Source organism: Arachis ipaensis, chromosome B1, assembly GCF_059453495.1.
Source record: "Arachis ipaensis isolate K30076 ecotype BB chromosome B1, ASM5945349v1, whole genome shotgun sequence".
NCBI classification, from domain to species: Eukaryota; Viridiplantae; Streptophyta; class Magnoliopsida; order Fabales; family Fabaceae; genus Arachis; species Arachis ipaensis.
The window spans coordinates 115,273,229-115,291,105 of record NC_142436.1 but is presented as its reverse complement, the minus strand read 5'-3'; the positions used below and the strand labels follow the sequence as shown (position 1 = coordinate 115,291,105).

Here is a 17,877-nt window from a genome sequence, read left to right as displayed (position 1 = left end):
ATCTCTCACCGTGACCCTGCGTTCACTTCGTCAGAACCAGTGAAGCAGCATCTGCTCCCTCGGGTGGTGCTGGTGGTCGTCTTCTCAACCAGGTGAGCTCCAATTTTCGGCCTTGTTCTTTCTCTAGTTCAATGTTGATTTCGGTGAATCTGATGGTTCTTGAATGTTATTGTTGCTGTTTTATTTAGTTTTGAGTTGTTATTGCTGTTCTTTCTCTAGTTCGATGTTAATTTCGGTGAACCTGAGCAAATTTTAGAGCTGTTGCTGTTCTTTCTGTTTGTTGAATGTTGGTTTTTAGAGTTGTTGTTGTTATTCATTATCTGGTTCGATGTTAATTTCGATGAACATGAGCAAATTATAGAGTTGTTGTTGTTCTTTTTGTTTGTTGAATGTTGGTTTTTTAGAGTTGTTGTCTGTTCTTTCTCTGGTTTGATGTAAATTTTAGTTAGAATTATTGTTGAATCTGGTCGTTGCTGCTGTTGTATTTGATTTTTTAGAGGAGTTGTTGAACCTGAGAAAATTTTAGTGAACTTTGGTTGAATAGTTAAATTTGTTGTTGATTATCATTAGTGAACTTTGGTGGTTGTTGATTATCATTAGTTGTTACTGTGTTGTTGTGTTTCTTTTTGTTCATATCCTCGCACTTTCTATCCAACGGCTTTCCACATAATTTCTCATTACCTGCAAATGAAGAGGCATTGTTGAATCTAGAGCCCAATGCTGGAGGTATCTCACTGTCAAGGTTGTTCCCAGAAGCGTTGAAGTAGACCAAGCCAGGGATCATAGAAAGATTACTAGAAATTTTCTCACTGAAGTTATTAGCAGAGAGATCCAGCATTGTTAGGTTTGACAGATTTGTCAATGCTTCTGATATGTTCCCTGAAAGATGGTTGTGATCCACTAACAAATATTTCAATGAGGAGAATTTGGAAATATCCCCAAGCACATCCCCAGATAAATTTTTCCTGCCCAAATATTTTTTTAGATCATTAGTTATATTTAAAAATTGATATTGAATTATTAATGTTTGTAAAGGCTTATATTTTTAATTTTAAGACATTATTTTAATTTTATTTATATAATTTTATTTTTGTTAGTTATAACCAGATTAATCAGATAAATCAGTGACCCACCAATTAAACCAGTGACCTGATAACCCGGTCATATGATCGGATTGATTATCGGTTCGGTTCTAATAACTATGACTGTTACTGATCCAATATGTCAATACTTTATTTTAATTAAAAATTTAAATAATTAATTAATAGTAATTTACTAATCCTTTTGCATCCACTAACTTTTTTGGTTGAAACTTGAAATAACAAGCTTGGGGTTTTATTCTTTCAAAGAGAAGAAAGTTCTTCAACAATGGCAATTTTCATTCCCTTCTAACCCAACGGACTTCATCATTCTTCGCTGGCGTCTATCATTTGTGAGTGTGGCCGGTGCATCGTTGCAGCGATTGTCTTCGTCGGGTCTCCAGAACCTTCACATCGTCATCCCAGTCGTCGTTGTCGTCACCTGCGAACTGTGCTACTTTCAAGTAGTCGTTCTCGCCTTTCCGGCGTTATCGTCAATGTCTCTGTTCCAGTTGATGCAGTCCTATACATACTCCTCATTTTTCCAATTGTTGTGTTCGTTGTTTAGTTTAAAGCATTTTGTATTTTGCTGCATTCGTAATTTAGTAATAATTTGCACAATACTAGACTCTATCAATACCACTTTCAACCCATAGTAACATCTCTCACTCTCATCCAAATTCTTAGCCCTCTTTCTCTTTGAACCAGTAGTTTTTTTAAAACTGTTGCATCTCGCATTAGATGTAACCGAGTTTGTGGTTTGATGCATAGACATTCTTCCAACTACTTCAAAAAAGTTTTCTCAGACTTTGATAAATAGGATTTCAAATAGGGAAAGAAAACACACACTTATGAAAAAGAAATACCTAAGGTCATTGTGGTAACATCAAAAAATAATGCCAGGCTGGAATGTGCATTAAGCCAAGCTAAAAGAATAATTGCCAAGTAAAAAGCTAAGCAAACGGCATCACAAGAAAATTGACGTTTGGTCAAAATTGTCAGACGGAGTTAATCTTTCATGATTGTTAAGTCTATTTTTTTTTATGGATAGTATTATCAGCGTTTTAATTTTTTATGATCAGAAAATAGTATTTACTCGAAAATTGACAAATAAATTTGTTCTATCGCTAAAATTTAGGTAATCCAAAAAATTTCCAGAAGTGCATCACTACTAGATATTGATTTTTTTCCCCAATGCTCGTGATATTGTCATCGGAAAGTTTTATATTAATGCTCTCCTTAGTTTTAGAGACTTATTATTAGTTATTACACTGCTAGATTTGGAATATAATTTATTTATTTTATTAAATTACCATTTTTTGAAGAGACTTCAACATATTATATGCAAGAAGAAAATTTTAATATGTATGAATAAGATAGATAACTGCTACAATATATGTACACTGACACGGATACATGATACGATACGATACGAGACATGCCGATACGTGAATTTTAAAATTTTATATGACACGGGGAATATAAAATATTTTTTAGATAAATCGTAGTGATATTTTTATATTTTTCTTAATATTAAAACATACAAAATTTTTTAATTATTTTTAATGTCTTATTTTAATTATATAAAATATTTAAAATATTTGTTTTTTTAATAAATAATAATATATATTATTTTTAAATTTATTTTAAGAATACATGTTAAAAATAAGATAGGACATGCTGACACGTGATGGTATTTAAGTGTGTCTAAGCGTATCCGGCAAAAAATTTTTTATTTTAATTTCATTAAAACACGGTTGAACACAACAAACATACGTATCAAACGAATATCGATAAATGTCGTGTCCAAAATGTATCCGACAAACGAACATGATAACTCATCGAGATATCTGCGCCTAATAGGATAACTGTGATCGGGGTATAAGCGTTACAACAGATCCGGGAACGAAAATAGTTTCCCTTTTTTCCCATTTTGTCTCTACTCTCAACCATTCATCAAACATAAATAGTAAATGTGCTGCTATCAAGGCATAATTGACGTGAAATGGCGTGAGCATGTTACTGGGTTGTAATTATTATGAGCAATGATTTTGTTTGTGATCTACATTTGGTGAAAAAGAAGAAACCACTCAACAAAACAGACAGCTTTAGAGTTATGTAGTACAGTAAGTTGATTCTTTATGTTGTGACTATCAAATTGGCTGTATAGAGGTCAATGTTTCAATCATTTGACTTCTTTTTCTCTCTTTGATTTTCCTTCTCTGTTTTTCCTTGTGACACATATAACTAATAATGATACAAGAGTGAGCATCCTTGGAGAAAGTGTTTGTGCTCCAATTAAAGTTAATGTAGTAATCAAACCTACACAGTGTCCTACATGTAGCCACTTCTAATTGTTAAAGTCTTAATATCAAACAAGTCAAACATTCTTTTGATAGGCTTATGGTGCCAAAAAGAAAGGAATATATATATATATATATATATATATATATATATATATATATATATATATATATATACAGAATTTTTTTTGTTATAAAATAAAAAATATTTATTTTAAAAATAAATTAAACTAATATTATTTTTTAGAATTCATTTTTTTTAGCTTTTATGAAGTTCGTCCAATTTTTAGTTTTCACAAAATATTCGTTTAAGGTTTGGACGACCTTCATGAAAACTCAAACAAACAAAAAATAGATTTTAAAAAATAATGTTAGCTTACTTTGTTTTTAGAAATATTTTTTATTTTATAATAAAAAATACATTTAATACACATTTAAATACATTTAATAACACTCATGAAATAAATCTCATAATATATTCGATCACAGATAAATGCATCTTAACTTAAGACGCATTCAGTTAAGACTCTTAACTAAGTGTTTGAAACAAAAGTAAAATACAAAGTAAAAAATATTTTATAAACAAAAAAAATTAATTAGAAAATTAGTAACTATATCTATATCTATACATTTTATTTTTGTCTCATCCTTAAATATTTTTTATTAAATAAGAAGTGTTGCTTGCATTCTTTATTAGATAAACAAATTTTAGCTCTTCATTAATTATATTTAGGATTTAAATTTTAAAATTTAGAATTTAAAATTTAAAATATTTATTTTTTATTTATTATTTTTTTATCCTTAGTAGTAAGTTAATTTTCAAAGAACGTTACATTTATTTTTTTCCAAAGCGCATTAATATTTACTGTTATTTTTCATATTTTTCTAATATTAATTAATACTATAATAATAAAAGTTCATAAATAGAATAATCAATTTTTTTATAATATTATTATTTTTTGTATAAATACTAAATATTTATCTGTGTATATTAGTTAATGATTAGTTTTTGGAAAAGTTTAAGGTGCCAGCAACTTTGTTAAATTCTGATCACCATATAATTAGCAAAGAAAAATGAGTCATTGGATGAAATTTCAAACCAATCTCACACCATTAAAACTATGGTGGATACTACCATGAAGATTTTATTATTGTCTTCATATAAAGATACTTCTTTTTTACCATTAGATGATGAAATGTATGGTTTGATTTTGATGTGTTGCAAAAGTGTTAATTTTTTTAAAGTGTGGCTAAACAAATAAAGTACACTTTTAACACAAGAATCTTCATAAAAAGATGTTTTTAGCATCTTCATTTGAGTAGTTGCCTAAAACTATTATTGATGGCTATTTGATGGTTATAAATCACGAAAGTTGCTACCCCTAGCATTCCTCATAGTTTTTTATGTGGAAGTATGATTGATAACAACTTTGCATGTATGTTACCAACCGTCCTCTTTTAGGCACTCAAAAGGGAAAAAAAATTAAAGGAAGCACGAAAGAAATTTTCTTTAATTTCCTTCTACAAAATGTGCATAAAGAGGCACTTCTTTTCTCTTCACATACATATATGAGTGACGGATCAGTCTCATTCATTTCTCTTTTAAGAAGATTTATTCCATGCTACAACACAAAAATCTTTGTTCCGTTCAACATCATCATCATCATCAGTTTAACATTCATATACATACGAATCTTCCAACATGCGTGGTATCAGCTATTTGAATAATAAGTACTCATCACCATCTCCATTCCAATCTCATTCGTATGATGATAATAACATGCCGCCATCATCATCTGTAATTAGCAGAATAAGTCCACTCATTCTGTTAGTTATAATAGTCTTAGCAGTTATCTTCTTCGCTTATGGCCTTGTCCATTTGATTCTATGGTTCTTCATCAAAATCCTATCATCATCGTCGTCGTCGTTCTTGTCGCCGTCTACTCTCTACAACTCTAACAGATTCCAAGAATCATCGAGGCGCTCCCGCGCGATTCAGAGACAGCTTCACCATCTCTTCCGAATGCACGATTCCGGACTAGAACAATCCACCATTGATGCTCTCCCAGTGTTCTACTACCAAGAATTGTTGGGGATGAAAGAACCATTCGATTGTGCAGTGTGCCTCTGCGAATTCTCTGCGAATGAGAAGCTGAGGTTGGTTCCAATTTGCAGCCACGCATTTCACATGAACTGCCTCGACACATGGCTTCTCTCAAACTCTACATGTCCTCTCTGTAGAGCAAATCTCTCTAGCTCTATCGTGAATCAGAATCCAGTGTTGCTTCGTGTTGTTGAGGAAGAGAATAAGAATGGTGGTGAAGGGAGTGAAGAGGAAGACGAAGGTGGTGGTGGGAGGAAAAGGGTGTTTTGTGTAAGACTTGGGAAACTGAGGAACAGTGAATTGATTCAGAGAGAAGAGGGTAGTAGTAGTAGTAGTCGTATAGGGTTGGATGGGAGAAGATGCTACTCAATGGGTTCATATGAGTATGTGGTTAGAGAATCGAATCTGAAAGTGGAAGTGGTGTTATCATCTCAGTCTCTTCATGTTGGTGGTGAAGAACAAGAAGAAGAAAATGATGATGGAAAGAAGATAGGGAAGAAGAGAACCAGAGGTGAGAGCTTCTCAGTTTCAAAGATTTGGCTATGGTCCAACAAGATCAAATATAATCATCATAGATCCAATAATGCAGATGCAGATTTTCCTTTGTCACCAATGTTAGGATTTGGTTGAATTAGTCCCACATTACTCAGGATAGCAAATGGAGTGGGTGGCCTAGGCTATAAATATGAGGCTAAGTTCTCCATTTGTTTTTGCACTAGTCAGAAATACTTTAAGCTTGTATCTGATTTTTCTTTTCCTCTGTACTCTTTATTAGAGAGTGTTGTGAGGTGTAGTTAGATATTTGCTTTGAGAGAGTGTGGGTGTACTGGGGTGCCGGTGAGAGAAAGAAGTCTATGTGTTGTAACAATTTTCACATAGTGATATTCTCTGGTTGTCATTTGACAACGGCCGTGGTTTTTCTCCAGTAATTGGAGTTTCCACGTTAAATTCTTGTGTTGTGATTGTGTCTATTTTATTTCTCTGTCAAAGGTATTTTCTCAAGGGGGAATGGTGTCTTATTCCCAACAACCAATAACAAAGAAAGCACTATTAATCTAATTTCGGAACTTTGAAGAAGAATTCTGTTTGATACCAATTTCTAGCATACTTTAGTTTTGTTGATACCACTTTCTTATTCTAATTTTACTTTTTCTTTTAATTGATTATATACACAAAGGCTGATTTTAACTTTTACCGAGAGAACATTTTTCTTTCCATCCAAAAATTCTAGAGGGTCAGCAGGTTTTTATAATTTTGATCATTATTTAATCAATACAAATATTAAATACAAATAATCTTCGATTTTTTTCAGATTTAGCGAGCATCTGAAATAACTAGTAAATTACAACTTTATTGCACCGCAATTAGTGCATTAGTATTTGCAGTCTTAATATTTTTTGCTGGTTAATTTCATTATCACAAAGCTGCTCTAAAATTGGCTTGATTCCAAGTTGTAGAATCTATGTTAAATCACCATTTAGCAGGATTACTAGGACTTGGAAGGCTTTCTTATATAGAGGGAGCTAACCTCTATTCCGCTATTAAGTCTGGGATCGAGCCCAGCTTGACTTTGTCATCCAACCGATACCTTACTTCTTTAGTTCCAAAACCTTACAAGGGGAGTTCCGCTAACAAAGCTTGCTTGGATTTAGTCTTTTCATTACCTATACCATCTTTCAGTCATATTCCCGCTCCATCGTTTATATTATAACTGATGGCAAAAGAAAGAGAGATTTATGTGCCTATCTCATGTGGTTTTGAATCTAACTTATGAAAAATATATATACAAATTGTATTGATTTATGTATGTAAATTCTGATAAAAAAATATAGAAAAACAATGATGATTGTAAATAATATGAATAATAGATTAAAAAAAGAATGCAAATTAAAAATTAAGAATTTGATTCTTAATTAATTATTTAACTTCAAATTTTAAAATTTGAAAAAGTAGGATTAGAAATTAAACATATTTACACTACTTACGGTTACTTCCAATTTCACCATAATATTCCAATTTCTGGACCATGCCCAAAACTCGCCATTGGTGCCGAAAACAGCCGTTCCGACGCATCATAATACCATTATTCCCCCTAACGTCGTTCAACCGCTGTCCGTGCACATCGCCGACATGGCCACAGTTCAAGGATGGGCAGACACGAGGAGCCTCAGCCTTCATGTCATCACCGGCCGCTGGTTCCTGGTGTTCGCCTCCTTCTTAATCATGGTAGCCGCCAGAGCCACCTACATGTTCGGCCTCTACTCCAGCGAAATCAAAAGCACCCTCGGATACGACCAAACCACCCTCAATCTCCTCAACTTCTTCAAGGACTTTGACAGCAACGTCGGTGTCCTCTCTGGCCTCATCAATGAGCTAACCTCACCCTGGGTGGTTCTAGCCATCGATGCAATCCTCAACCTATTCGGCTACCTCATGATTTGGCTCTCCATCACCAAAAGAGTTGTGAGACCAGCGGTCTGGCAAATGTGCTTATACATTTGCATCGGCGCTAACTCTCAGTCATTCGCGATCACAATTCTATTATACTCTGTGATTTACTATGATGATACCAAGGCTTTGATTCTCTTCATTGGTTGGCTTTCCGCCACAATCTCCGTCGTTTTTCTCTGAACAATTCGGTATAAGAAGCTGGTTCATCAGCCTAACGAGCTCAAAGTCTTCTTTAACTTCCTTTACATTTCTCTTGCACTCGCCGATTTCTTCTCATCATGATCATTATTCAGAAGAGGGTTAACTTTAACCGGTACAAATTTTCGATAAGGTATTTATTGGAGGTTTTATTTGCATGTGGATGGTCATTTTACATACAAAAGGAATGGTTATTTTTGTTGCAAATTCATTATTATATTTTATTTTACATACAAAATGGATGGATGTTTATTTTACATAAAAAGGATGAATGTTCTTGTTGTAAATCCAATGGGAGGCTGGTGGGACAACAATAGCGCTGATAGGATTTTCAGGAGATGCAACAGTGGCAAATGGTTAAAAATTTGAAAAGGTAAGGTAAAAGAATTTTTTGTTACTTGATTGGGTGATTTTTTTTTGTTGGGCCAAAAGGTAATGTGCATTTCCATGAGGATGAAGTTCAGCTCGTTACCATGGCAATGGTTGTGGTGGTTTCACTTCGACTTTAATCACAACTCGCTCTCGTGAGATGATATAAGTCCATGGGCTAAATAAGCTTATTCGGGTATGAGAAATGACTTAAAGTTAGCAACTGTTATTGCAATTAGATATTATTATGTACTATGTAATATTCTTTGTGGTTTGTACCGGTAATATTGGAGGTACTAATGGTGGCTGTATTTATTATGAAATTTTTTCGAAAATGAATTACAATTAGCCAATTATTTTGCTAGAGTTTGTAAACTTTCAATACTCTTCGTCGTATACGTATGAAATATATTCTTGGTCATGGTAGTGTCTTCAGGGTCCACTGCATAAAGAGACAAATTTGTCACTGCATCATCGATTTGTGGAAGTGCTTTTGTCTCCCTTGCTGATATATAGTTTTGCTGGAGTAAGTCGTATCAACTAATGCTTGTGGTTCTTATTTCATAGAAAATTTAAATAAGTCAACACTAAATTCCATCAAAGTATTTTTTTAAAATAAATAGCATTGATGTTGAACGAGCTAAAGTGTAGCATCAATGGGCAAAACGATTAAATCTGTAGAGGTTTTAATGGTTTTTGGCAACTGTGGCCATAATGTGTTGGTCACAACCATGGTTCTGAAAACTGGACCGGACTGGCCGGTTGGACAGGATCAATAACTGGCCGGTTATATGAAAACGACACCGTTTTGTGCTAAAACTTAAAAAAAAAAAAGAAAAGAAAAACCAAATGTGCAAGGAGCTGAAGCCTAAAGCCATTCGCCCATTCCATTCGTGAAACCCCCCTTCCCCCATCATTCGTGAATCTCCCCCTTTGAAGCAAAAACCTAGCCGCTTCTTCCTCAAGTTCCTTGCCGCCGTCGTCCCCAAGTTCTCCATTCTCGGCACCTCTGCTTCTTCCTCTTCCCCAGGTCCGGAACCCAGGTAGCTCGGCACGTCGTCCACTGGCTTATCTCTTCGTGGCTTGGAGGTTGGAGCAGCTTGCCGTTTGCCGTCGTCTCACCTGTCACCGTTGTCTCTTCTCTTGTCGGTTGCCGTCTGTGTCTTCGTCGAAGGTGAGTGGCCGTGCTTTGCTTCTTCCTTTTAATTTTGCTCTAGTTACTGATGGCTCTAGTTACTGAATGCATGGTTCTTCTTCTTCCTTTTAATTTCTGAAATTTTTGCTCAAATAATTTTTCTAATGTTGCTAATGTTCTTCTTCTTCTGTCTTGCTAATGCTCAGTTTAATTTCCAAAATTTAATTTAGTGTTTAATTTAGTGTCATCACTGCCTTGCTGAATGGTGTTGCTAATGTTCTTTTTCTTCTGCCTTGCTAATGCTCTATTTAATTTATTGTTGTTTTAAACTTTTGAATTTCTGCCTCGCTAATGCTCTATTTAATTTCTGCCTTGCTAATGCTTTATTTAATTTCTGAAATTCAATTCAGTGTTTAATTTAGTGTCATCATTGCCTTGTTGAATGGTGTTGCTGTTCAATAATGTACTGGTGTGCTGTTTTAGTGTTTTATAATGTATTTTTATTTTCAGTGTTTTGTAGTTGCTGAATGCTGATTGTTGAGTTTAGATATGGTGTTGTTGATGATTAATTTAGTGTCACCCTTTAAATGCTTGTTGCTGAATGTTGCTGCTTTTTTTAACCTTCCATACATGTTGGATACACCCAAAGGTAACAATCTTTTCCTTTCTTTAATCTTATCATCATCATAACAATGGTGGGACTTCAATGAATTGAGATTATTCAAGTTTTGATTTTGGGGTGTAGGTAAGGTGAAGAATCCAGACTTTCTAAAAGGGGTTTCATCTATTTGCAACAAAGAAGAACATCTCATTGCGGTAACTCTTATCTTCTTCCTCACTTTGGATTTTAAGTTTGTTGTGTTTTTTTCCAACTTTTTCTTGTCTATATTTTAGGATTTCAAAAGTTGAGTGAGATCTTTGTATGAAACTATCGATCTTGTTGCTGATGTAAGTGTAGTTGTAGTTCATCCCTCACATTATATAATATAGAAGCTATTATCACTCTACCTCAAATATATAGCAGAGGCTATGCTTATTTGTGTATTATAGGGTTATATTATCATGTTGTGTATGTGGCTTTCCATGGATGAAAAGACAAATAACTTTGTGTTTGATGTGAATTTGTAGGGCTACAAGAATGTGAAGGACATGGGAGGTGGTTATATGGAGTGGGTCAAAAACAAGTTTCCAGTGAAATCATCATTAGGGAAAAAGGATCTCTAAAGTGTTGTTGATGATAGGAACATATTTTCCATCTTTGAGTTGTACAATTGAAATATATAGTTCTTCTTGTTAATTGTTTGTATCCAAAGTATTTGGCATACACAATACTCATTAATTACCCGGGAAGACATCTGAATCAGGGGTATAACTTTTTGAGTTTGTATTTTGATAAGATCATATGAATTTGGTTGATGATATTTTATGTAGTATTTTAAATTTTGAATATATTTTAATATTTATATTAGACTATAATTATATTTTAAGATGTTTATTTATAATTTATTTATTATTCTATTCTAAAACATTTTTTCCGGTTGAACCACCGGTTAGACTGGTTGGACCAATGAACCAGTGAACCAGTGACTAGAGCGATTTGATGACTGGTCCGGTTTTCAAAACCTTGGTCACGACAATATTAACACAAATATTGAACCCATTTGTGATGAGGTTACATTTTGCTAAGATCTGACTTTGGCGAAATGTAACGTATCTTAGAACAAAAAAAGTGCCGCATGATATAATTAATATAAATAAACCTCAAAATGAGTTGGTTTGCCCCTCTTCGATAGATGATATTAACCTCTGGTCACCTACTATGACTGGATGGATTTTGACAATAGCGACATGGTGCAGGCAAATAACATAGTTTCGGTAACTTACTTCTTACATATATACCCGGATTTGCTGTCCCGCTTACATGGGAATGGTAATGCTGCTCTGATGGCCTATCCGAGGTTTAAAAAAGGCATCATTTACAAAATTCATTTTTCCTTTTAAATTCAAACAAATATAAGTCACTGGGGATGCACTAAAAATATATTTTTCCTTTATAAAGAGGCTGTGAAGAAACATCATGTATCTATCCCAGATGGAGGTTAACTCAAGCATCTCTAGAAACGACTATGGAAATGCTTGCAATTCCATGGCAAGAAAGCATTTTGCATCTCAAAGAGAGTGTGCAAATCCCCGGAGGAGCCACCCTTACAAAGCCATAAGATAATGTAAGTAAATATTTTATCCACGCATGTCATGTTTTTGATGTTATACTAAGAACAAAACTCAGAAATCTATTATGAATGCAGACTCAAGCTCCATGAAACTCTGAGCTCATCGCTGCCATTAAGGCACTTGCTAACGTCGTGGATACGTTGGCCATGAAAGTTGAGTCATCTCAAACCAGCATGCCAGGATGGAGGTCAACATCCATGTGTTGTGTTCGACATTGCTTTGTCGCGAGAAGAACACTGTGAAGCTCGTAGGTTCTCGGAATACGGACAAGGTAACTCATTTGGGAATATCGACTGCGAAAAATGAGCTCGCAGACATGAATGCCAATATGTCAGCAACAACAACTCTAACTAGAAGACCATTCAATAATAGATCGAAGAACAGGGAGTTGTTCAAGACAAATGGTTCTATTCCCATTATAATACCTAACGACGACGACACATATCCTGGTGGTAGATCCTATGAAGGACGTAACTCCAGAAGATCTAGTTACCGCAAAGGGTTGTCACGAAGACCACCATCAAAGGTATGCTGACAATAACCAAGTCTTTTCTCAAATTTAGTTGTATATTTTAATCATTTTTATATATTGTCAAAAAGGTAGAAAATTTTTGAAGTCATTAAGTAAAAATAAGAAATTTTTTTGTGATGAAAAAATGTTATTTTTTTTAAGTGAACTATTTATTTGTTATAAATCATGGAATGTGTTATTTAATGACCTAGGTTTTTTCTTGGTTTACAATTTAAAATGTCACCCATATTCAAGGCCTACTCTACTAGGCCTGTGGTTGCTTCCTTAGTAGAACACAATGTGTTTTTTAGACATGATTTGGGTCATGATTACAGTTTTGCTTCATAAAGAGCATTACTCGTATTTTTTATATATACAGTATTTTTTGTATCCTTGTTGGATTTGGATGGTACCAACAATAGTTTTTCCAAGGCTCAAATAAATCATCAGAAAACAAGAACCACACATATCTTCAACAAAAAAAAAAACATTCCTTGCACCTTTAGGGACATTCTTCTTCATTTGCCTCCCCATTGTTCGTCGCAAGGCATTAGCGATGGAACCACATGGAAGACTATCGCTTCATTGGATGTTCATCATGGAATAGTTACAAATTTGAGAACCACAAAAGGATTGCAGTTCACCTCGACTTCCCTTTCTTCGGTCCTTATCGCGGTTACTTTGTCTGGGAACATGGGACTCGCAAAGTCATGTCCACCACCTCTAATTGGAACGACCAACTATGATGTTTTACCAAGCAACCGTTAGCCTTCTCGAATACTTCCTGAAAAATGGATCACTTAGAGGTCATGGAAAGAGCCGTTTGTCCATTGGTACTGGTATCATCCAAGGGGATGGGATTAAAAGAAATTATCCTGGTGATATCGCTGTCCCCAACAATGGCGGGATTAATATAGTCAAGGTATTTGGTAGTGTCATGAACAATTCTCCTCCACAGCCCCCCACCGGAATAAAAAATTTAGGGATACATGTCAACACTTTTCACATGAATCTGTCCACTATAAAATCTTTGATAGAGCCACAATGATGGGCCACATGCTATGCGTTCAATCCTTCCAAAAAAACCTACTGTGAGGCTCTTTTCAACTTTTAAGTTATGTCACCTTAAGTTCTTTAACTTTGCATATCATATTAGCCTAGCATGGACTCGTAAAAACCTGTCTCAATGCAGGGAGGAGCTAATGAAATTTGGTGATTTGGTACTCACCAGGGAGGACACCTTGAGCCTCACTGTAGGCTCATTTCCAGTGGATAATATCTTCCACATGTTTGCGATGCTGCTAACTAAGTATAACGATGCCATGGAGAGGCCAAACATTTGGTGTCTACCTCCATTATTTTTTATGTTATCGACCCCTGGCATGTAAGTATTTTCATGGTACTTAGTTTATAAATGTTGACCTAAATTCACGTCATACAGAGAGATGTTCGTCAGGGAAAATCGATCAAGCAACTGGTGGCGGACTATTCAAAAACATGGATGAAGCCATCTCTAACCCTTAACTATGCAAATACTTGACTTCTTTTGTTATTCCTTGTGCTTCATGCATTATGCGTTAGAAAAATATGCACTTACCTCATGCTCACCCATTGTTACCCACAAGCATGCCTCCCAATAAAAGAGGACTCTGCACATTGGTACCTCATGGTCATTGCATTCAGGGAGGACATGATGTATTACTTAGATGCATCGATGGGAGATGATGAAGCTGTTAAGCAAAAGTCATTCATAAAAAAGGTGGTAAGTCTTTCAGAACCAACAGAGCATAGTTCTGTCGCTGGAGGAGCATCTGTCTGGCGTTCAAACGCCAGAACAGAGCATAGTTCTGGCGCTGAACGCCCAGAATGGGAGCATCCTGGCGCTGAACGCCCAGAACAAGCATGGTTCTGGCGTTCAACGCCAGAAATGGTAGCAAATGGGCGTTGAACGCCCAAAATGGGCACCAACCTGGCGCTGAACGCCCAGAGTTGTGTGCAAGGGCATTTTATATGCCTAAATTGGTGCAGGGATGTAAATGCCTTGACACCTCAGGATCTGTGGACCCCACAGGATCATCTCAGGATCTGTGGACCCCACAGGATCCCCACCTACCTCATCATCTCTCTTTCCATTCATGATCATCCCTTCTGTTTTCCATTTACCACTCACATCCATACACCCACTACCTTCAAAATTCATCAACATCTCTCTCCCACCCAATCCCACCCATATGGCCGAATACACACTCCCATCCATCTCCTCCATATCTTCTTCTTATTCTTCTATTCTTTCTTCTTTTGCTCGAGGGCGAGCAACATTCTAAGTTTGGTGTGGTAAAAGCATAGTTTTTTTGTTTTTTCCATAACCATTGATGGCACCTAAGGCCAGAGAAACCTCTAGAAGGAGGAAAGGGAAGACAAAAGCTTCCATCAAGGGTCTATAGCTCAGTGGTAGAACATTTGACTGCAAATCAAGAGATCCCTGAGATACCTCAAGGGATACATTTTCTTCCACACAATTATTGGAAGCAACTAAGGGTGGAACATCAAGAGCACTCCATCATCCTTCATAAAATCAGAGAAGATCTAAAAGCACTGAAGGAGGAGCAGCAAAGACAAGGAAGAGACATAGAAGAGCTCAAGGACATCACTAAGGTGGACTCATTCCTTGTTCTTACTTTTTCTGTTTTTCGTTTTCTATGTTATGTGCTTATCTATGTTTGTGTCTTCATTACATGATCATTAGTAGTTAGTAACTTTGTCTTAAAGTTATGAATGTCCTATGAATCCATCACCTCTCTTAAATGAAAAATGTTTTAATTCAAAAGAACAAGAAGTACATGAGTTTCGAATTTATCCTTGAACTTAGTTTAATTATATTGATGTGGTGACAATGCTTCTTGTTTTCTGAATGTATGCTTGAACAGTGCATATGTCTTTTGAAGTTGTTGTTTAAGAATGTTAAATATGTTGGCTCTTGAAAGAATGATGACTAGGAGACATGTTATTTGATAATCTGAAAAATCATAAAAATGATTCTTGAAGCAAGAAAAAGCAGCAAAGAACAAAGCTTGCAGAAAAAAAAATAGAAAAAAAAATATAGGCGAAAAAAAAAAATTTATAGAAAGAAAAAGAAAAAGCAAGCAGAAAAAGCCAAAAGCTCTTAAAACCAAGAGGCAAGAGCAAAAAGCCAATAACCCTTAAAACCAAAAGGCAAGGGCAAATAAAAAAGGGATCCCAAGACTTTGAGCATCAGTGGATAGGAGGGCCTAAAGGAATAAAATCCTGGCCTAAGCGGCTAAACCAAGCTGTCCCTAACCATGTGCTTGTGGCGTGTAGGTGTCAAGTGAAAACTTGAGACTGAGCGGTTAAAGTCAAGGTCCAAAGCAAAAGAAGAGTGTGCTTAAGAACCCTGGACACCTCTAATTGGGGACTTTAGCAAAGCTGAGTCACAATCTGAAAAGGTTCACCCAATTATGTGTCTGTGGCATTTATGTATCCGGTGGTAATACTGGAAAACAAAGTGCTTAGGGCCACGGCCAAGACTCATAAAGAAGCTGTGTTCAAGAATCATCATACTGAACTAGGAGAGTCAATAACACTATTTGAAATCTGAAGTTCCTATAGATGCCAATCATTCTAAACTTCAATGGATAAAGTGAGATGCCAAAACTATTCAAGAGGCAAAAAGCCATAAGTCCCGCTCATATGATTGAAGCTCTGTTTCATTGATAGTTTGGAATTTGTAGTATATTCTCTTCTTTTTATCCTATTTGATTTTAAGTTGCTTGGGGACAAGCAACAATTTAAGTTTGGTGTTGTGATGAGCGGATAATTTATACGCTTTTTGACGTTGTTTTTAGTATGTTTTTAGTAGGATCTAGTTACTTTTAGGGATGTTTTCATTAGTTTTTATGTTAAATTCATATTTCTGGACTTTACTATGAGTTTGTGTGTTTTTCTGTGATTTCAGGTATTTTCTGGCTGAAATTGAGGGACTTGAGCAGAAATCAGATTCAGAGGTTGAAAAAGGACTGCTGATGCTGTTGGATTCTGACCTCCCTGCACTCAAAGTGGATTTTCTGGAGCTACAGAACTCGAAATAGCGCGCTTCCAATTGAGTTGGAAAGTAGACATCCAGGGCTTTCCAGAAATATATAATAGTCCATACTTTGACCAAGAATTGACGACGTAAACTGGCGTTCAACGCCAGCCTTCTGCCCAAATCTGGCGTCCAGCGCCAGAAAAGGATCCAAAACCAGAGTTGAACGCCCAAACTGGCACAGAAACTGGCGTTCAACTCCACAAATGGCCTCTACACGTGTAACACTCAAGCCCAAGCCCAAGCACACACCAAGTGGGCCCCAGAAGTGGATTTGTACATCAATTACTTACTCATGTAAACCCTAGTGACTAGTTTATTATAAATAGGACCTTTTACTATTGTATTTGGCATCCTGGATTGTATTTTGATCCTGTGATCTCGTTTAGGGGGCTGGCCATCTCGGCCATGCCTGGACCTTCACTTATGTATTTTCAACGGTAGAGTTTCTACACTCCATAGATTAAGGTGTGGAGCTCTGCTGTTCCTCAAAGATTAATGCAAAGTACTACTGTTTTCTATTCAATTCTTCTTATTTCGCTTCTAAGATATCCATTCGCACCCAAGAACGTGATGAAGGTGATGATTATGTGTGACGCTCATCATCCTTCCCCCTTATGAACGCGTGCCTGACAAACACTTCTGTTCTACATGAATTAAGCTAGAATGAGTATCTCTTAGATCTCCTAACCAGAATCTTCGTGGCGTACGCTAGAATGATGGCGGCATTCAAGAGAATCCGGAAGGTCTAAACCTTGTCTGTGGTATTCTGAGTAGGATTCAATGATTGAATGACTGTGACGAGCTTCAAACTCGCGATTGTTGGGCGTTAGTGACAGACGCAAAAGGAGGGTGAATCCTATTCCAGCATGATCGAGAACCGACAGATGAATAGCCGTGCCGTGACAGGGTGCGTGAGCATATGATTCACTGAGAGGAGGGGATGTAGCCACTGACAACGGTGATGCCCTTGCATAAAGCCAGCCATGGAAAGGAGTAAGACTGATTGGATGAAGATAGCAGGAAAGCAGAGGTTCAGAGGAACGAAAAGCATCTCCATTCGCTTATCTGAAATTCCTACCAATGATTTACATAAGTACCTCTATCCCTATCTTATTATATAATATTCGAAAACACCATTATCACTTTATATCTGCCTGACTGAGATTTACAAGGTGACCATAGCTTGCTTCATACCAACAATCTCCGTGGGATTCGACCCTTACTCACGTAAGGTATTACTTGGACGACCCAGTGCACTTGCTGGTTAGTTGTATCGAAGTTGTGACAGACTGTAAAACTAGATCAGAGTATCTGGCCTAAGAAGCCATTACCAGAGATCACAATTTCGTGCACCAAGTTTTTGGCGCCGTTGCCGGGGATTGTTTGTGTT

General features: G+C 36.1%; 1 protein-coding gene and 2 pseudogenes across 1 annotated transcript; all 3 read left to right on the top strand.

Moving 5' to 3' along the window:
* The first annotated feature begins 5,018 nt into the window (after nucleotides 1-5,018).
* LOC107618857 (RING-H2 finger protein ATL46-like) lies at nucleotides 5,019-6,329 on the top strand. Its single transcript, XM_016321035.3, has one exon. It carries the CDS (start codon nucleotides 5,085-5,087, stop codon nucleotides 6,114-6,116), a length of 1,032 nt encoding a protein of 343 aa, XP_016176521.1. The 5' UTR covers nucleotides 5,019-5,084; the 3' UTR covers nucleotides 6,117-6,329.
* Nucleotides 6,330-7,733: 1,404 nt separating this feature from the next.
* LOC148578022 (uncharacterized) lies at nucleotides 7,734-8,644 on the top strand (annotated as a pseudogene).
* A 1,625-nt stretch (nucleotides 8,645-10,269) lies between these two features.
* Nucleotides 10,270-10,863, top strand: LOC107609780 (rhodanese-like domain-containing protein 17 pseudogene; annotated as a pseudogene).
* The last annotated feature ends 7,014 nt before the right edge of the window (nucleotides 10,864-17,877 follow it).